Source organism: Leucoraja erinacea, chromosome 12 (assembly GCF_028641065.1).
Source record: "Leucoraja erinacea ecotype New England chromosome 12, Leri_hhj_1, whole genome shotgun sequence".
Taxonomy (NCBI): domain Eukaryota; kingdom Metazoa; phylum Chordata; class Chondrichthyes; order Rajiformes; family Rajidae; genus Leucoraja; species Leucoraja erinaceus.
The window spans coordinates 506,410-528,185 of NC_073388.1; the positions used below are offsets into that span (position 1 = coordinate 506,410).

At 45.7% G+C, this 21,776-nt stretch overlaps 2 protein-coding genes across 2 annotated transcripts in view; both read left to right on the forward strand.

Annotated features, from left to right (window-relative positions):
• Positions 1-21,776, forward strand: part of LOC129701968 (interferon-inducible GTPase 5-like) — a 61,276-nt gene that overhangs the window by 6,629 nt on the left and 32,871 nt on the right. The window lies entirely within an intron of this gene.
• LOC129701972 (interferon-inducible GTPase 5-like) lies at positions 149-4,747 on the forward strand. Its single transcript, XM_055643429.1, has one exon. It carries the CDS (start codon positions 477-479, stop codon positions 1,704-1,706), a length of 1,230 nt encoding a protein of 409 aa, XP_055499404.1. The 5' UTR covers positions 149-476; the 3' UTR covers positions 1,707-4,747.

Consider the following 21,776-nt stretch of genomic DNA (forward strand, 5'->3'; position numbering starts at 1 on the left):
TACGCAGTCATGGCTATAGAGTGAGTAAAGCACTATAGAGTTGAGCACGCGGCCTTGAGGTGCTCCCGTACTAATGGTTACTGAGGATGAAGTGGTTCAGCCAATTCGAGAAGACAGTGGTCTGTAGAGTACTTGGGAAAAAGGAAAAATGATAGAAAAAGACGATGTAGAGAGATAATGAATGAAAGATATACAAAAAAGTAACGATTATAAAGGAAATGGAGATGATAAAAGTTGCTGTTCCTTTAATTTGTGTTTAGCCTCACTCTGACCTAGGACAGAAAGGTCAGTGTGGGAATGGGAAGGAGTGTTAATGAGTGACCGGTTCATTGAATCTTCAGCCCAGTGTATCCCGCTATCTCTGTGAAGTGGGACATTCAGGTCCAGTGATCTCAGCTTTGATCACAAACACGTGACTGTGATTTTGCTTCTGTGTCTCATGAAATACACATTTAGAGATGTATTAAACATACAATATGTTCATTTGTTTCCGCAGAGATACGATGGCTTCGTCTTCACAATCTATATACTTCAGCCAGCAAGAAATCAATGAACTGAATAGTTATGAGCAGGGTGGGCTGATCATGTATGCGGCACAGATAAAGAAGAAATTGAACAATATGAAAAATGCAAAGCTCAACATCGCTGTGACCGGAGATGCAGGTGCAGGGAAATCCACCTTCATCAACGCCATGAGGGGGCTGCGGGGCTGCGATGAGGGTGCAGCTAAAACCGGGACCAAGGAAACCACAATGAAGCGAACTCCATACAAACATCCTGACTTCCCTAATGTTTGCTTCTGGGACCTGCCGGGATTTGGATCATTAAAGTTTCCAATGAAGGATTACGTGAGCAAAATGGAATTTACGACATACGATTTTTTCATAATAATCTCACAGAATCGATTCACCGAAAACGATGCAAATGTCGCCAAGGTGATAAAAAACTTGAGGAAGAGGTTCTACTTCGTACGAAATAAAATTGACAACGACATCCGTTCTTTACAAGGGCAGGGTATAGTTTTTAATATAAAAGATAAATTTGATAACGTGAAACAAGACCTAAGTCACGATTTGATGGGAGCGGGGATTGCAGAACCCATTGTTTTCCTGATATCAAGCTTTAGTGTACATGAGTTTGATTTTCCTAGGTTAAAGGGACAGCTTATTAATAGTCTCGATGGAATAAAAAAAGATGCTTTATTAATGTCACTTCGAAGCACAACAGTGAAGATTGTGGAGCAGAAACGAGCCCAGTTGAAGAAACATATCTGGATGTTGGCAACAGCCTCAGCAGCTGTGGGAGCGCTGCCTGTTCCCGGATTGTCCTTCGCTGTTGACCTCGGGTTAATAGGCACTACAATAATAGATTTCCGCAAAATCTTCGGCCTGGATGATGCCTCCCTTCAGAGACTGGCCAATGTCGCAAATACACCTGTGGGAAATCTGAAAGCAGTAGTGAGAACCCCTCTGGTGGGTGAAATAAATGAGGAGTTTGTGAAACAAATGTTGGTGCGATCCAGTTTTGCTGCCGTTTCAGTGGTGGAAATATACCTTGACTTTATACCAATCATTGGCTCCATTTTCGGGGCAGTGTCGTCATTTGGAATGACTTACAAGCTGCTGACCAACATACTGGATGAACTTGTGGAGAATGCCCACAGAGTGATGAAAGTTGCATTTCCCACTGACCCTGGTCATCCATAATAAAGAATCCGCTACTGAGTTGCTGCAAGTCATCACGGATACGGGAATGGAAAATAAATATCATCTTTCACATCTTCATTAAATTCCAAATTATTTTACAGCTGATGAATTATTTTAAAACGCTGTTGTCACTGCTGTAATCTTCACAACCAATTCACTACAAACACCTTAACCGCACCAACCCGCCGGAGAACTTGTCTTATTTGAAAACGGACCCCACCTGAAATGTCTCCGATGCATGTTCTGTAAAGATGCTGCTTGACCCGCTGAGTTACTCCAGCATTTTAAACAATTGACAATAGCCAATAGATGATAGGTGCAGGAGTAGGCCATTCGGCCCTTCGAGCTAGCACCGCCATTCAATGTGATCATGGCTGATCATCCACAACCAGTAACCCGTTCCTGCCTTCTCCCCATATCCCCTGACTCCGCTATTTTTAAGAGCCTTATCTAGCTCTCTCTTGAAAGCATCCAGCCAAACGGCCTTCATCGTCCTCTGAGGCAGAGAATTCCGCAGACTCATGTGAGATAAAGTGTTTCCACATCTCCGTTCTAAATGGCTTACTGTGGCCCCTGTTTCTGGACTCCCCCAACATCGGGAACATGTTTCCTGCCTCTAGCGTGTCCAAACCCTTAACAATCTTATATGTTTCAATAAGATACCCTCTCATCCTTCTAAACTCCAGAGTGTACACGCCCAGCTGCTCCATTCTCTCAGCATATGACAGTCACGCCATCCCGGGAATTAACCTTGCAAACCTACGCTGCACTCCCTCAATAGCACGAATGTCCTTCTTCAAATTAGGGGACCAAAACTGCACACAATACTCCAGATGTGGTCTCACTAGAGCTCTGTACAACTGCAGAAAGTCCTCTTTGCTCCTATATTCAATTCCTCTCGTTATAAAGGCCAACATGCCATTCGCTTTCTTCACTGCCTGCTGTACCTGCATGCTTACTTTCATAGACTGATGAACAAGGACCCCCAGATCCCGTTGTACTTCCCTTTTCCCAACTTGACGCCTTTTAGGTAGTAATCTGCCTTCCTGTTTTTGCTACCAAAGTGGATAACCTCACATTTATCCGCATTAAACTTCATCTGCCATGCATCTGCCCACTCCCCCAACCTGTCCAAATCACCCTGCATTCTCATAGCATCCTGCTCACAGTTCACACTGCCACCCAGCTTTGTGTCATCTGCAAATTTGCTAATGTTACTTTGAATCCCTTCATCCAAATCATTGATGTATATTGTAAATAGCTGCGGTCCCAGCACCGAGCCTTGCGGTACTTCACTAGTCACTGCCTGCCATTCTGAAAGGGACCCGTTAATCCCTACTCTTTGTTTCCTGTCTGCCAACCACTTCTCTATCCACGTCAGCACTCTACCCCCAATACTATGTACCCTACTTTTGCCCAACTAATCTCCCAAGTGGGACTTTATCAAATGCTTTCTCAAAGTCCAGGTACACTACATCCACTGGCTCTCCCTTGTTCATTTTCCCAGTTACATCTTCAAAAAAATCCAGAAGATTAGTCAAGCATGATTTCCCCTGCGTAAATCCATGTTGACTCGGACCGATCCTGTTACTGCTATCCAAATGTGCGGCTATCTCGTCTTTTATAATTGACTCCATCATCTTCCCCACCATCGATGTCAGGCTAACTGGTCTATAATCCCCTGTTTTCTCTCTCCCGCCTTTCTTTAAAAAGTGGGATAACATTAGCTATCCTCCAATCCACAGGAACTGATCCTGGGTCTATAGAACATTGGAAAAATATCACCAATGGATCCACGATTTCTAGAGCCACTTCCGTAAGTACCCTGGGATGCAGACCATCAGGCCCTGGGGATTTATCAACCTTCAGTCCCATCAGTCTATCCAACACCATTTCCTGCCTAATGTGGATTTCCTTCAGTTCCTCCGTCACCCCAGATCCTCTGGCCACTACTATATCAGGAAGATTGTTTGTGTCCTCCTTAGTGAAGACAGATCCAAAGTACCTGTTCAACTCATCTTCCATTTCCTTGTTCCCCATAATAAATTCACCTTTTTCGGTCTTCAAGGGTCCAACTTTGGTCGTAACTAATTTTTTCCTCTTCACATACCTAAAGAAGCTTTTACTATCCTGCTTTATATTCTTGGCTGGCTTACCTACATACCTCATCTTTTCTCCTCGTATTGTCTTTTTGGTTATCTTGTGTTGTTCTTCAAACATTACCCAATCCTCTTACTGCCTGCTCATCTTTGCTATGTTGTACTTGTTCGTACTGTCCCTGATGTCCCTTGTCAGCCACGGCCGCCCCTTACTCCCCTTGGAATCTTTCTTCCTCCTAGGAATGAACTGATCCTGCACCTAGAATGGTATTATTCCTAGAAACACCTGCCATTGTTGTTCCACTGTCATCCCTGCTAGTGTATCTTTCCAGTCAACTTTGGCCAGCTCCGCCCTCATGGCCCCATAGTCCCCTTTATTCAACTGTAACACTGACACACCCGATCTACTCTTCTCCCCCTTTTATCCTTTACAATTCCTTAGTTCTATCCATACTGACTCCACCTCCACATCTCCTGTTTCAATGTCTCCCCTTGCAAGTGACTGAATTTCATTCCTCACCGCCAGGGCAACTCCACCCCCTCTGCCCACCTGTCTGTCTTTTCGATAAGAGGTATACCCTTGAATATTCAGTTCCCAGCCCTGGCCCTCTTGCAGCGAACGTGTGGACAGACGGACGAAAGCAACGAACATAGAGCGGCATTGGTGACATTTCGGGTCGAGACTCTTCAGACTGACAGTCAATGGAAAGGTAACTGGGAGATATCGGCATATCGGCATGGTTTGAGTCCCTCTTTCTCCTGACTCGGTCTGAAGACCAGTCTCGACCCGAAATGTCACCTATTCCTTTTGTCCAGAAATGCCACCCGACCCGCTGCATTTTTGTCTATCCTTTAATCTCTCAGCTTTGCTTTGAAGTAATCTACTCTCGGCTCAGGTAGACCTACCCCGGGTGGAGGGGGGAGAGAGAGTAGAGAGGTAGAGGGGGAAGAAAAGGGTAGACGGGGAGAGGTTTTGTGAGGGCGAATGGGGGAGGTGCCCTCACGCTTCCGGGGCAGCTCTCCCGTCCCTCCAGTCGCCGTGCTTCACGCACGCACACAGCCCCGGCTCCCCCCCCCCCCCCCCCCCCCCCCCCCCCCTTCCCCTCTCTCTCTCCCCGGGAAGACGCGGTGAACAACACAGCGAGGGCCGGGCCGGGGGTTGCAGCAACTTACAAACCTCGGCCTCAGCTCACGCCCGGACCCCGGCATCTGTTCCCGCCGCTGGCCCTCTCCCTCCCTTCTCTCCTTCCCTTCCCCCTCTCCCGTCACTTCCCTCCCTCCCTTCCCTGCTATATTTAAGAGGGAGTTAGATGTGGCCCTTGCGGCTAAGGGGATCAGGGGGTATGGAGAGAAGGCAGGTACGGGATACTGAGTTGGATGATCAGCCATGATCATATTGAATGGCGGTGCAGGCTCGAAGGGCCGAATGGCCTACTCCTGCACCTAATTTCTATGTTCTATGTTTCTTCCCTTCTTCCCTCCCTTCTCTCCTTCCCTCCATCCTTTCTCTCTCTTTTCCCTTCTCTCCTTCTCTCCCTCCCTTCTTCCTCTCTTTCCCTCCATCCCTTCTTTCTCAACTTCACTCACTCTCTTCTCATCCTCCCTCCCTTCTCTCCTTCCTTCCCACACACACACACATAACGCACAGACAACTAACACACACACATCATGCACAAACAACTAAGACACACACACACGACACACACAACTAAGTACGGGTAGAAGCCCAAAGGGTAGGATGGGGCTGAAGCCCAAAATTTAATGCCTGGACTGTTTTTCGCCAATAGTTATTGGTTTTCCAGGCTCTAGTTAATTAAATTATTGTTTTTTTTTCATTTCACAAGTGATATTGTAATTATGTATTTTTCAGAGGTGATCTACACATTTTGTTTGTTACTTCTAGGCTTACACGTATGCAGTTTTATATAAAAATGTAGCTTCGATCTGTTTGGTCCATTAACTCGCAGGCACTTTTTAAACGCACATTGTGATTACTTTCTTATCTTATCTAAAGTACTGGAGAGAATACTGTTGACAAAGCTAGAAATGTATGTCCTTACTAATGACAATCAGTTTGGGTTCAAAAGAAAGCATGGAACTGACCTGTGTATCTATGCTCTTAAAGAGATTGTGTTCAGGTACTCGAGCCTGAATTCATCTGTATTTTTATGTTTTATTGATGCGTCCAAGGCATTTGATAGAATTAATCATGAACAATTGTTTGTAAAATTGCTAAATAGAGGTGCCCCTAAATTCTTAGTGAGAATTTTAGTGTTTTGGTATGCCCATCAAACGTTTCAGGTTAAATGGGACAATGTTGTATCTGCTCCATTTTGCGTTAGTAACGGAGTGCGGCAAGGAGGAATTTTGTCTCCTATTTTATTTAATGTTTATATGGACGAATTGTCAAATCAGTTAAATAGGTTAAAAACTGGCTGTCTTGTGGGCAACACTATTGTTAATCATCTGATGTATGCAGACAACCTGGTCCTGCTCTGTCCATATAGTGCTGGGCTGCAGCAGATGCTGAAGGTGTGCTCTCAGTATGGCCTTGATTATGACATAAAGTATAACGCTAAGAAAAGCTGCATAATGGTAGTTAGAAGCGCTGAGGACAGGGAATCAACTTTTCCGACCTTTTATTTGTCAGACAGTCCTCTTGCAGTGTGTGAGGAAATTAAATACTTAGGTCATGTCATATCTGATGACTGGAAGGATGACAAAGACCTCTACCGACAGCGCTGTAAAATTTATCTTCAAGCCAACATGCTTATAAGGAAGTTTTATATGTGCTCTGACCATGTGAAGTGTTCCCTGTTCAGAACCTACATCACACCGTTATATACTGCTCAATTGTGGTCTAAGTATAAGAAAAAGAGTATGCAGAGGCTTAAGGTAGCGTACAATGATGCAATGAGGTTGCTACTTCGTGTCCCTAGGTGGCATAGTGCCAGTCAATTGTTTGTGTCCACTAGAGTGCCAACCTGTGAGGCACTCTTAAGACAGCTGATGTTTAGTTTTATGTGTCGTCTGGACAAGTCAGAGAACCACATAATTGAAGCCTTAGTCAGCCCTCTGAAAAGCTGCTATACATAGAAACATAGAAACATAGAAATTAGGTGCAGGAGTAGGCCATTCGGCCCTTCGAGCCTGCACCGCCATTCAATATGATCATGGCTGATCATCCAACTCAGTATCCCGTACCTGCCTTCTCTCCATACCCCCTGATCCCCTTAGCCACAAGGGCCACATCTAACTCCCTCTTAAATATAGCCAATGAACTGGCCTCAACTACCCTCTGTGGCAGAGTTGAGTTCCAGAGATTCACCACTCTCTGTGTGAAAAAAGTTCTTCTCATCTCGGTTTTTAAAGGATTTCCCCCTTATCCTTAAGATTCACATCCTATATCCTATAGATTCACTATAGATTATCCTATAGATTCACTTCTAGGCTAAGATGGCATTGGTGCAATAGCTTATATATATTTTAGGCTAATATGCAATTTTTTAATGTATCTTTGTACTGTTTGATGTGTATATTTACCTGTATCTGAAATAAAGGTTTAATTGATTAATTAATTAATTAATTTCCATTTTACCATAGAGATATAAAGTATAATAAACTTTATTTGTATTTCTTTGATTCTACAGACCTTGGCTATGAACCTGGGGCTCACCAAAATTGTTCCCAATTGGGCCCCGCACCTCCTAAGGCCGGCCCTGCATGCTCCAGCCCCTCAGCCACATCAGATCCCCTATCTCCCTGTTCCTGTCCTCACTAGCACGTGGTACTGGAAGCAATCCAGTGATAACCACCCTAGAAGTCCGGCATTTCAGTCTTCTTCCCAACTCCCTGAAGTCATGTTGGAGAACCTCCTTCCTCTTATTCCCAATGTTGTTTGTGCCCACATGCACAACTACTGCCGGCTGTTCACCTTCGCTCGCGAGGATGTTCTGAATTCGGCTCATGACATCCTGAACCCTGGCACCAGGGAGGCACCAGACCATCCTCGCATCTCGCCTGCCACCACAGAATCTCCTGTCTGCTCCTCAGACAATGGAGTCGCCCACCAGTTGGTCTCTGCCCGATGTCGGTCTCGCCGGTCGAGTCCCATCTCTAGGATTGGAGCCACGGACGTGTTCGCCAACAGTTTCCAAGAGGGCAGACCTGTTTTCATTCAGCACAGCCACCTGGGTCTCCTCCACTCAATGATTTCCACCCTTGCTCTCCATCACACACCTTGGTTCTTCCTGTATCCTCGGCGTGACTACCTCACTGTAGGTTCTGTCCAGGAAACTCTCGAGAGTTTTATGTCTAAGTTTGGTATAAATCAGCATCTGCAGTTGCTGTGTAGGGGGAAACTGCAGATTCTGGTTTGAGCAGATAACAGACACAAAAGGCTGGAGTAACTCAGCGGGTCAGGCAGCATCTGTGGAAAAGGGATTTGGTGACGATTCGCTTGGAGACCATTCTTCAGACTAAGAGTCAGGGGAGACTGAGTCAGTCTGAAGAAATATCTCATCACTAAACGTCACCCATTCCCTTTCCCCAGAGATGATGCCTGATCTGCTGAGTTACTCCAGCTTTTTGTGTCTGTCTGCAGTTCCTGTTTATTTAATTCTAATTTTTGGAGTGATGGTCACGGTACCCAAAATACTCTCCATTGAAACATTCTCTCATCCACTGGCAGGGTTCGATTCCTAGTAGAAGGTCCAGTATGGTCCTTCTTCAAGTAAGACTATCCACTTACTATTTGAGGAAACCCTCTTGGATAACCTAACATAATCAACACATTGTTAACTGACATCCGCCATCTTTAACCTGAGATCAACACCAACCTCAACTCATTAGATCACTCATCCCTTCCCACCTAATCTGCAACTCCGGGTGAGTTGACACTTAGAAACATAGAAACATAGAAAATAGGTGCAGGAGTAGGCCATTCGGCCCTTCGAGCCTGCACCGCCATTCAATATGATCATAGTTGATCATCCAACTCAGTATCCTGTACCTGCCTTCTCTCCATACCCCCTGATCCCCTTAGCCACAAGGACCACATCTAACTCCCTACACTTATGGATATGGAAACTCTGGAGGGTCAGATGAGCAGACGGAACAACAACCGCTACTCACCCTCTCCCGGCGTTGTAAAACAGAATGGTTCAGGAGATCCTTCACCCCTGCAGCCATTAGATATTAATATATTGACCGGTAAGCGGTATGGGGATGCTTTGCACTTTTAATAGTTATTTATTGTTTTATCTTAAAGTATTTATTGCTTCTATGTATTGTCCGTATTTTATGTATTGTCTGCTTTACGTTCTGAGGGGATTATCTGTCTGTCTGTCTGTCTGTCTGTCTGTCTATCTATCTATCTATCTATCTATCTATCTATCTATCTATCTGCATTTAGATGGACACGGACAGATTAGGAACAGTCAGCATGGGTTTGCATGTGTGGGATTTATACGTTCATGTTGATCATTTTCCAATGTTCTATAGTTTCTGTGGATTGGAGGGTAGCTAATGTTATCCCACTTTTCAAGGAGGGAGAGAGAAAGCAGGGAATTATAGACCAGTTAGCCTGACATCGGTGGTGGGGAAGATGCTGGAGTCGACTATAAAAGATGAAATAGCGGCACATTTGGATAGCAGTAACAGGATCGGGCCGAGTCAGCATGGATTTACGAAAGGGAAATCATGCTTGACAAATGTGTAATTTTTTGAGGATGTAACTAGTAAAATGGACAAGGGAGAGCCAGTGGATGTAGTGCATCTGGACTTTCAAAAAGCCTTTGATAAGGTCCCACATAGGAGATTAGTGGGCAAAATTAGAGCACGTGGTATTGGGGGTAGGGTGCTGACGGATAGAAAACTGTTTGGCAGACAGGAAACAAGGAGTAGGTATGAACGGGTCCCTTTCAGAATGGCAGGCAGTGACTAGTGGGGTGCCGCAAGGCTCGGTGCTGGGACCGCAGCGATTTACAATATATATTAATGATTTAGATGAAGGAATTAAAAGTAATATTAGCAAATTTGCAGATGGCACAAAGCTGGGTGGCAGTGTGAACTGTGAGGAGGATTCTATGAGAATGCAGGGTGACTTGGACAGGTTGGGGGAGTGGGCAGAAGCATGGCAGGTGCAGTACAATGTGGATAAATGTGAGGTTATCCACTTTGGTGGCAAGAACGGGGAGGCAGATTATTATCTGAATGGTGTCAGGTTAGGAAAAGGCGAGAAGGGGATGAAAAGGTTAGGTTATGGGGGAAGGCAGGAGAATGGGGTTGGGGGGGGGGGGGGAGATAGATCAGCCATGATTGAATGGTGGAGTAGACCTTATAAGCCAGATGGCTCTCTTCTGCTCCTATGCACTTTTAAACATGAACTGCACAAAAGAGTCCAAATGCAGCCTAACCAAAGTCCCGTAAAGCTGCACCGTGACGTCCTCACTCATATCTCTGGAGATGGTGCCCAACCCAGGCGACTGTTTGCCTGCTCATTAATCGTAAATATCAAATGTATTTATAATTTACATAAATTCCTACAATAGGCAGTTGCTGGACTTTGGCTCCCTGTGCAGATCTGCTCCTTCAGGGACGGGCAGTGACACAAAGAAGCTGATAACCAAAGATCTTGGCATTTTTTAACAGGTAGGAAAGTACGCGTTTCTTGCATTAATAACATATACCGGAAGTTACAGATGTCTTCCAGATGGATTGAGCGGCTCCTTGCGTCAAGCCCTCTGACCCAGTGACCTTGCGTGCAACCCCCCCCTATTGAAGCCTCCGCAGTCGTCGCTACGGCGGCCCAATGTTCCAGGCCCTTCTCGCCGCCTGATGGTGCTCCGGCGTCGGGAGAATCCTTTCAACGGCTTGGAATACCTCGAACGGCCGCTTCCTTACCGCGGAGACCGCGGCTTTCAATCCAACTGGACAGAGCTCCACCACCGGCGATCTCGTTGCGAGATCCCAGGCTCCCGATGTTAAAGGTCAGGGCCGCCGCCAGCAGCTAGCCGCTCCACAGTCCCGCAGCTCCGCGATGTTTCATTGGCGGTCCCAGCACACCGGAGCTCCAGCGCAGCGACCCGGGCAAGGCATCGCCCGCTCTGCTCAGCGATAGCGCTCCAGCAATGTGCCGCCGCCGAAGCTGCGGTTCAGGCCCAAGATTATAGAGCCGAGCTGGCCAGGTCCCCTCAGGAAACGCCGCTCCAGGCCACGCTGGTAGGCCGCGAGGATAGGACGAAGGTACTGCTCGGAGTAAAGCAGTCTCTCCGACCAGATAGGGACACTGAAAAGCAGTTTCCACCATCCAATCCCCCACTTAACTTAGACCCTCACAAAAAACGCCGACAGCTACAGGCCAGGCCACATACTGGTAGGCCCGCTTTAGGATGAGGGTACGAAGGTACTTCTGCTCGGAGAGTAAAGCAGTCTCTCCGACCTGGCTTCATAGGGACACTGACAAAGCATTTTTATCCACCAGATCAAGGAAATCAAACACAACTTAACTTTTTCAATGATCATAAATCCTCTTTCTGTCTCATATCTCCTACATGCAACTAGGGCATGCTGAACTGTTTCTGGCTGTTGGCATTCCTCACACAGCCCAGTAGGGTGTTTTCCCAATATTTTTAATGTGCTGTTCAGGTGAGTGTGTCCTATCCTCAATCTTGTTAATACTACCTGTTCCCTCCTGTTCCCCCCTCTTCTTGCTGCAATGCCCACTCTGTTTTGTATCGAATAGAGGTGTCTCCCCTTTGTCTCCTGTTCCCAGTATTGTTGCCATTCCTGATTTATTTTCTTCCACACAATGTGTTTTCCTTCAGATTTGGATAGTTGTAAGTTTACCTCTATGTTTCTTTTTTTTTTAAAGCCTCCTTTGCTAATTTATCCACCTTTTCATTCCCTAGAACACCAATGTGTGCTGGGACCCACAACAAAGTCACGTCACTGCCCCTCGCTACATATTAATACTTTACATGGTTGCATCAGTTCCATCCACCGAACTGCCATCAAAATAGCGTACAGTTCCACTGTATATACTGTCAAATAGTTATTTGTTCTTTTGTAAAGCTCAACATTCATCCCCCTGGACTACCACCGCCGCCCCTGTTGTTTCAGCTACTGGGTCCTTTGATCCATCTGTGAAAATTAAGAGGTGTTCCCTGTATCTATTATCTATATGGTTATGATATTCTGTCTTTAGGTCTGAATTTTTGTTCCTCCTTTTTGCCTCCCATATCTCCAGATCAACTTTTGGGATGTTCAGTAACCATATTGGCACAGATGGCCACAATACTGCAGGGCAGAACTCTTTGTCCTCTACTCCCATGTCCCTTGCCACAACTCCTCCAACCCAGCCGAAGCTTCCAGACTGAGCCACCCCTCTCTCCCAGCATTCCTGTACTACCTGTTTTGTTGGGTGGTTCTCTCCATGACCCTTAAGGCTTAGCCAGTAATTAGCCATTAGTTGTCTGCGGCGCAGTCTCAACGGCATCTCCCCAGTTTCCACCTGTAGTGCACATAAGGTGACGTCCGCACACCTCCTATACAGATTCTTAGAGCTTCCACTTGGACTTTGTCCAACTCGGACAACACTGACTTAGATGCTGACCCATAAGCTATACTGCCATACTCTAGTCTGGATCTGATCAGTGATACCTAAATATGTTTAAGAGATAATACATCTGCTCCCCACTCTAAACCTGCCAAGCATCTCATTACATTGATGGCTATTTTGCATTTTTCAATTATTTTTGTAATGTGGACCCTCCATGTTAATCTGGAGTCAAAATGAACCCCCAGGAAACGGAAATCTTTTACTCTTTCCAAATTGTTGCCGTATAGTTTTAACTGGACATCCTCTTTAATTTTTTTCCTTGTGAAAACCATTGTCTTTGTCTTCTCTATAGAGAAGTTAAAACCCCATTTCCCTCCCCACTCTTCCACCTGGGCTATCCCTTGCTGTACTTTTTCCACGATAAAATCTATATTCCTCCCCCTTCTCCATAGGCTGCCATCATCTGCACAGAGCGATCGCCCCATCTCTGGTTGAATGTTTGCAAATATATCATTGATCATGATTGAGAATAGGATCGGGCTTATCGCACTTCCCTGGGGAGTTCCATTCTCGACTACACATTTACTAGAGATGTCTGACCCTATTTTAACTTGGATACTTCTACCGTTGAGAAAATCCATTATCCAGTTAAAAATATTTCCTCCTATTCCCATTAAATGCAGCTTTATTAGAAGACCTTCTCTCCACAACATATCGTAAGCCTTCTCTACATCAAAAAATATGGTAACTACAGATTCTTTTTTGACTTGTGCTTTCCTTATATCATCTTCCAAGCACAGAACTGGATCATTAGTACCTCTCCCTTTTCTAAAGCCACTCTGATATCCGGAAGTGGCGGCGCGGCTCTGGCTGCAGCGGCTCATCGAAGTCCTGTTTGTTTTGTGTTTTTTGTGTTGTTTATTTTGTTTGGTTAGTCTAGTTTTTGGTTTTTTAGTGGTGTTTTGTGGGGGGGGGGGGTTGTGGAACGGGGTGTGCAGTCTCTCCCTGCGGGGGGAATGCGACTTTTCTGTCGTATTCCCCTTCTCTGCCTCCGTCGGCGCTGAGGCCTAAATGGAGCTGGCGACCTCGAGGCTCCGGAGGCAGAGACCGTCAAGACTCGCCCTGAGTTCGCTCCCGTGAGGGCGGTCCGGCACAGGAGAGGAGCGGCCAGCCCGAGATGGAACGAGGCTCCCGTCGGAGCGGCCGAGCTCGGGGAGGCGCGGTGCTCACAGCCCGAGGGAGGTTCAGCGCCCATGTCGGGGTGGCCCGGCCGAAGGGAGGAGCAACGCCCGAGTCGGGGCGGCCCGGCCCGGGGAAGAAGCAACGCCCGAGTCGGGGCGGCCCGGCCCGGGGAAGAAGCAAACGCCCGGGGAGGAGCAACGCCCATGTCGGGGCGGCCCGACCCGGGGGAGGTTCGGCGCCCATGTCGGGGCGGCCCGACCCGAGGCTGAAGTCGACAGATACTCACGTGAGGGTGGCTGGGACGGTGTTCTGGCGGCGGTGGCCTGAGTCCGGGGTTCGGCTGCGGGCCAGCGGCTGCGTCTGCAGGTCTGGGTGGGCGGCAGCTACGACCACCCCGGGCCGCGGTGTTGAGCCGCGGGACTGTTATAACATCGCCCGGGAGGGTATCGCCTCAGCGCAGAGGGAGAAGAGGAGGGAAGAGACGGCAGACCTAAGACTTTTGCCTACATCACTGTGAGGAGATGTTGGGTGGTCTCACTGTGGTGGATGTTAATATGTGTTTATTGTTGTTTTTTATTGTATGTATGTCTGCTTAAATTTCGTTCAGACTTCGGTCTGAATGACAAATAAAAGGCTATTCTATAATTAGCCACTATACCTTTTTCTTCCATTAGATGCATTAATCTTTCATTTACCATTCTTTCCATCAGTTTACACATGTGTGCTGTTAAAGCTATAGGTCTATAATTTACTGGATTACTTGCATCTTTCCCTGGTTTTCTAATAGGCGCAATGATTGCTTCCTTCCACCTCTCCGGTATTCGCCCTTCTTCCCACACCTTGTTATATAGTGCAAGTATCTTTTGGAGTCCCTCCTCACTTAGATGCTTTATCATTATGTAACAAATATCATCCTTCCCTGGGGCTGAGTTCTTATACTTGGCCAGAGCTCTCTTTAGCTCCCCCAAATTAAATGGAATATTGTACTTGTCCTCTGTGATACCTTTCCTTTGGAAGGCCTCAACATTTTCCTCTCTTGTTCTTTCCCTACCTCTTCTTCCTTCATCTGATAAGTTGTGGGAGCTGTGAACCCTACTATAAAGTGTTAACCATTAGTTCTGCTTTGTCTTTATTTGAGACTACAGTTTGATCTCCATTTGTTAGGATAGGATAACTCCACTCCCTTTTATCACCTTCCATGTTTTTAAATCATCCCCCATATCTCCCCTACCTGTGTTGTGCTTCCAATTGAATCACAATACTTCCTCCAATATGCTCTTTTTGTTTGTCTTATAGTCCTCCTTACAATTGCCTGAGCCTGTTTGTAATTAATCATGTGTTGGTAGTTATGAGTTATTTTTAATAATCTGAATGTTCTGTTTCTATTCACCACCACCTCTTTACACTTATTGTCCCACCACGGCACAGCTTTCCTTTTTGATCTTCCTTTACTTTTAGGTATGGAAACTAATGCTGCTCTTTTGATACCTTCTGACAATTTATTCTCAAAGCTTTCTATATCTGTCTCTTCTTGTATCGGTTTTACATATCTATCACTTTTCTCCTTAAATTTCTCCCAATTATCCTTTCCAAAAACCCATCGTCCACTTCTGTTTTCTTTACTCATAATTAAAGTAACATTTATTTTGCATAGTACAGGATGATGATCACTTCCTATGGTACCCTTTTCATATACTTCCCAGTCACATTTAGCAGCAATCCTATTAGAAACAAGTGTAAGGTCCAACACAGACTCCTTCCCTGTCCTAACATCTATCCTGGTCTTCTTTCCATCATTTAAACATACTAGATTACCATCATTTAATAATTCCTCAATTACCTGCCCATTATTATCTGACTTTCCACTGCCCCATAATGTATTATGTGCGTTAAAGTCCCCACACCAAATAACATTAGATTTGCTCTGGCCTTCTACATCCTGTAACTTACTGACCTCTAATCGTTTACATGGATTATAGTAATTTATTACCACTATTTTCCTCCTCTCAGACCATACTTCTATTACAACATATTCCTGTTCCTGCCCAATTCCTAATACCCTGTACGGTATCCCTTTTTTAATGAAAGTGGCGCAACCCCCTCCTCCCCCATTTCCCCTATCACATCTCACTGCAACATAATCATATAGAACAAAATCTAAACTTGGTTTCAAACAGGTTTCCTGGATACATACGACATCTGGTTTTTCCTTCCTACTGTCTATGAATTGCTTAAAGTCTTGCCCATTGGCTAACAAGCTTCGTGCATTCCATTGTAGGATTAACATTAATATTATTAACCCACACATGTTGACTCTTGGCTCGCCTGGATACTGAGACCATCATGTATTTCCTCCCACTTCAATCCTGCCATGCCCAAGTGGTGGACTGCAGCCTTTACAATGATTTGGATCCTTTCTGTTTTGGATTTTACTTCTGCTGTCGCATTTATTACTCCTGCTATAAATATAACCAGGTTTTTCTTTTCTTTCCATATACTCTTTTCTTTTTCTTTTATTGTCTCCATTATGCCCACATCTTGCTCCCTCCTGATCCTTCTTTCATTCATCTGTTTTGTAGGGCCAGCCCTCTTTGCTGCCTCTGCATAGGAGACCTTTTTCTTCACTCTTATGTTTTGTACTTCAGCTTCGCGTTTCATCACCTCACAGCCCCAGTGAGCCACACTATGCTCTCCTCCACAATTACAGCACTTTGGTCTGACCCCCTCTCCACACTGACCATGTTCATGGTCCCCACTACACCTTGCGCATTTCCTCGCCCCCTTGCACATTTTAGCTATATGCCCAAATTTCTGACATTTGAAGCACCTTATTGGTTAGGGTACGTACTCTCTTACGTTATATCGCATGAATCCAAAATGGACCACTTTTGGAAGGGATTCTGTCTTGAATTCGACCAGGACTGACTCAGTTTCCTCTTTCTTTGCTCCTTTGGTCATTCTTTTGGCACTCATAATTAATTCACATCTCTTCCTGAGTTCCTGAACCAGTTCACTCATATTAACTATGAAAGGGATTCCATAGATAACCCCTTTACACCCTGCCGTCCTCCGTTCTCCCACTCTCACTACTTTGATTATTTTGGTTTTGTCAATCTTGTTCATTTTCATTGCCTTTTCAACTTGAGCCTCACTGTTGCACCCTATTAGCATGTTTCCAATACCCCGATACAATCCTGCTGGTAACTCGGTCCCGTTTCACTCTGCTCCCAACCTCCCGCCAAATAGACGTCACGGGTCCGAATCCCCCGCACACTTCCGATCGAGGGACCCAAAGGGTATCCACTTTTGTAGCAAAAGCAGATTACTATTTAAAAGTCGCCAAGTTGGGAAAAGGGGCAGTACAACGTGATCAGGGGGTCCTTGTTCATTGGTCAATGAAAGTAAGCATGCAGGTACGCAGGCAGTGAAGAAAGCAACTGCCGTGTTGGCCTTCGTAACAAGAGGAGTTGAGTATAGGAGCAAAGAGGTCCTTCTGCAGTTGTACAGAGCCCTAGTGAGACCACACCTGGAGTATTGTGTACAATTTTGGCCCCCTAATTTGAGGAAGGACAAGGTTAACAAGGAATTAACAAGGTTAATTCCCGGGTTGGCGGGACCGTCATATCCTGAGAGAATTGAGCGGCTGGGCTTGTATACTCTGGAGTTTAGAAGGATGAGAGGCAATATTATGGAAACATATAAGATTATTAAGGGTTTGGATATGCTAGAGGCAGGAAACATGTTCCCGATGTTGCGGGAAGTCCAGAATCAGGGCCACAGTTTAAAAATAAGGGGCAAGCCATTTAGAACGGAGACGAGGAAACACTTTTTCACAGTCGTGAGTCTGTGGAATTCTCTGCCTCAGAGGGCGGTGGAGGCTGGTTCTCTGGATGCTTTCAAGAGAGAGTTAGATAGGGCTCTTAAATATACCGGAGCCAGGGGATATGGGGAGAAGGCAGGAACGGGGTACTGATTGGGGATGATCAGCAATGATCACATTAAATGGTGGCGCTGGCTCGAAGGGCAGAATGGCCTATTCCTGCACCTATTGTCTTTATTTACTTTTTTTTCGAAGTGCGTTGGGATCAAAGATTACTGTGGGGTCTGTGGAATTTTAATGTGGGAACCATTGCCTCTTCCACAGGGGCCAGCCGACTGGCGTGTGGGGAGTTTGCAAGGGGGCACACCCTTATCACCACTCAGACTGGGCCATGCGTAACCCCGTGCATGGTCACCTGCGTTTACAATGTCGTCCCTAATGCCCCCCCCCCCCCCCCTCTCTTCGTTGACAATAGACAATAGGTGCAGGTGTAATTCGTTGCTTTCAGAGAGGGGGGGAGACGGTTCTAGGTCTTCAAAAAACTCTTCCTACATCCGCCTTGCAATCTCTTCCCATGGTCACAGTTCAACAAGCCACCATTTATTGATCAACACTTCGGTGGATGGTGTTTACTGTGAGTCAGAACTTAACCATTGATTGTTGTTTATACACACTAGAAAACCACAGGCAAATAATATAGTTCAATAAATGTTCGCAGAAAATGAGACTCAGTTTCATTTCCACATAAATCACTTGCAGAAGTAATGACAAATACGACACCGCTTTTGCTGCCCACACGGCCCTTAACTGAAGCGACTCCACACTTCGGGGTGAACCCCAACCCTAACATTTTGTTTCTGACAACACTGTCTTTCTGTCTCATCCTCAGAACAGAAATCCAGCCTCCCGTTTACCCGCCGTGTAAACACACGTCAGCCCATCCACCCCCTGCGTGAAAACCTCCTGAAAGGAATAAGGAGATTGGCTAACTCTACATTAAATAGTTTGTGAAAGAATGGTTGATGTGATCCAGTTTTGATGCTGTTTCAGCGGCGGAAATGGCCCTTTACATTTATACCAGTCATTGGCTCGCTCTTCGGGGCAGTATCATCATTTTCAATTACCTACAAGCTGCTGACCAACATACTGGATGACCTTGTGGACAATGCTCAGAGAGTGGTGACAGTTGCATTTGCCACTGACCCTGGTCATCCACAATAAAGAACCCGCTACTGAGTTGCTGCAAGTCATCGCGGATACGGGAATGGAAAATAAATATCATCTTTCACATCTTCATTAAATTCCAAATTATTTCACAGCTGATGAATTATTTTAAAAGCTGTTGTCACTGCTGTAATCTTCACAACCAATTTACTGCAAACACCTTAACCGCACCAACCCGCCGGAGAACAGAAGATAACTCTCCCGGCGAGACTCAGTGTGACGTTGCCACCCGCGTTCAACAAGCTCTCACCAATGAAACCATATCAACATCTAGTCAAACCTCCATTGGTCTCGAATGTTTCACAAAGACGACATCTTCTTCCAGTCTCCAACGAATACAAATCTAACTTCTTCAGTCTTACATGAGAAGATGATCTTCTGATCCCAGTGGGCTGAGTGTGTTGTCATGTTCTGTACACTTGGACAACTAAAACTATGCACAACATTCTAGATATTCTAGTTACAATTATGGCAACATTTCCCCATTTCTAAACTCCAACCCCATTGCAATAAAAGCCAACATGCCGTTAGCATTCTTAACCTCTTGTTTCACCGGCCCACTAGTCACTTGTACCTCATGGATACAAACATCTTCATATTTATGTGCCTCCTTTATCTACAGACTTTCTCCATTTAGATCACATCCGGCTTTAGATTTGAAGTGGCTTTGCTCACTCACTCAACCTATCTACATCATTTTGTGGAGTCTAAATATCCCCATCACCCCCTGCCACCCCAGGTATCTCTCGTGTCCTTGGCCATTTGCAGGTGTCCAATCCAATATTAGTCACCAATATTAATGACCTGCCCCAACTCCCGTCTCCTGCACAGAGAACTAGAACATTTAGTCACCTGACATAGAAACAAAATGCTGGAGTAACTCAGCGGGACAGGCGGCACCGCTGGAGAGAAGGAATGGCTGGCGTTTGGGGACGAGAGACGTATTTAGATTAGACACCTGACATGAAACTCCTGAAGCAGCCACTCTACACTGAGCCGTATCACCACGGAACAAGTTCTTCTCCATCTCCAATGAAGTCTGCGCGTTAACCTCAGATTACCGAGCCTGTTCTACACACATTCTACAGGTTACTGGCAGTCCAGTTCACCTACAGATTCCTCCCAAATTATAACAGCCGGGAGCAGTTCACTCAGTAAAAATACAGTGGAATGATGGATGTTTTTTTTAATCTGGTTCAGTGACAGAATTGACATGAACTATCTATTATAAACCCCACGGTGCCAGAGAGTTTCGGTCACCAGTCTGAGTTTTTCCCCCGATGAAATCCGATGACATCTTGATTATGGGATTGTAAATCTTTCACTTGTGTCACAAACAGCATATTCCCCTGTCAATGTTATGTTGCCAGAAATTAATTTCTTTGTTTTTAAATATACTGGGAAACTTCCTCCAATTTGTCTTCCACACCATTGTTAATGTTCCTTCCCATTTCCCCCACACTTGTGGTCCGGAGGGCTGGAGATCAACCAATACACAAAATAACAGGCAAAAAATACACTCAGGTCAGTGGCCGCCGCCAGCCAGTCCCCGGTGAAAGAGGAGCAGAGAGAATTTGCCCCCTCCACATACCGGCTAATACATCACCTGATGAGCTTTTTTTGCACAATGCACCACAAACCCCGTTATTTAACTGCAGGTGACCCTTTATTGGAACACAGGGGTCCGGTCAGTTTACAACTTACTACTGACCAGAGAAGCTACGGACCAAAGATGGAGGCTGGTTAAAGGAGGTAACTACTGAAAAAAAAAAAAAAACCATTTCAGCTTTGTACAGTGCGGGCGGGTTTGTACATTCGAGTCGCTGTACTGGACCTCACGCATCCACGGGGAATACAGGGGGACCAGTAGTCTAACATCGAATAGTTGGGGAAACTGCTAGAGGGTCAGTTATTAAAGAGGGGGATGAGCAGGCACACATTTGGGAAAGAGGGGTGAATTTCATCATTGGGAACAAGTCGGCAGCATAGAATTTACGAAAGGGTAAAAATCATGTCTGAACGAATCTTATAAGAATTTTTCGAGGATGGAAACCTAGGTAGGTTGGGGATGTGGGGGGAGAACCAAGTGGAATGTTGTTTGTATTCTGGACTTCATTCCGAAGGCTTTCGGGGACATAATTTGGGTTCTCACCCAACATAAGAGATTAGTATAACAAAACTTAAAGCAACAGCAGCGCAATTGGGGGTTCAGTAATGATGTGGATAGGATTAGAGAACTTGTGGCTGGAAACAGGAAGCAAAGAGTAGGAATAAGAGTGTAGGAAATAAAAAACGGTGTCCCTTTTTCACAATGGCAGGGGGCAGTGACTAGGTGGGTACCGCACTAGGCTCAGCCTCGTGCTGGGACCCCACCAGCTATTTTACAATATATAGTTAAATATCTTGATTATGGAATTGAAGGCACATCTAACATCCCAAGTTTGCGGATGACACTAGCTGGGTGGGCAGATGTTCTCGCTGTGATGCGGAATGCTAGGAGACTGCAAAGGGTTGACTTGCATTAGGCCTGGTTGAGTGGTCAAATGTTGGCAGCTGCAGTATAATAAAAAGGTGGCTAATGTGATTTATCCATTGGGTTTGTGGTAACACACGGGAAAGCAGACTATTAATCTACATGGTGGGGGGCGGTGGCCGATTGGGAAAGGGGGAGATGGCACGATACCTGGGGTCATGGTACAACCAATCATTGAAAGGGAATCATGCAGGTGCAGCATGCGTAAAGAAAAACGAATGGTTTTAGCTTTCATATTGCAAAAGTGATTTGGTAATAGGGAGCATAGAGGTCACTGCGGTTGTACAGGGTCTTGGTGAGACACACCAAACCTGGATTATGGCGTCGCAGTTTGGGTCTCCCAATCTGAGGAAGGACATTATTCCGGGGGAGGACGTGGAGGGAGTGCAGAGAAGGTTTTCAAACCAGACGATTCCTGGGATGTCCATGGACTGGCCTTAATGAAGAAAAGACTGGATAGACTTGGTGTTTTATACTCCTCTAGAATAGTAGAATTAAACTGAACTTACCAGTTTTTGAAGTTTGATCTTTATTTATTGAGGAGTTACGATGAGGGAGTTAAGGCCAAGGGATTGGATAGAGCCCGGTCGTGCCCCAGGATGTGCATTGCGTGTGAGGCAGTGACAGCGAGTGGCGAAGGAGGGGGCGGCAG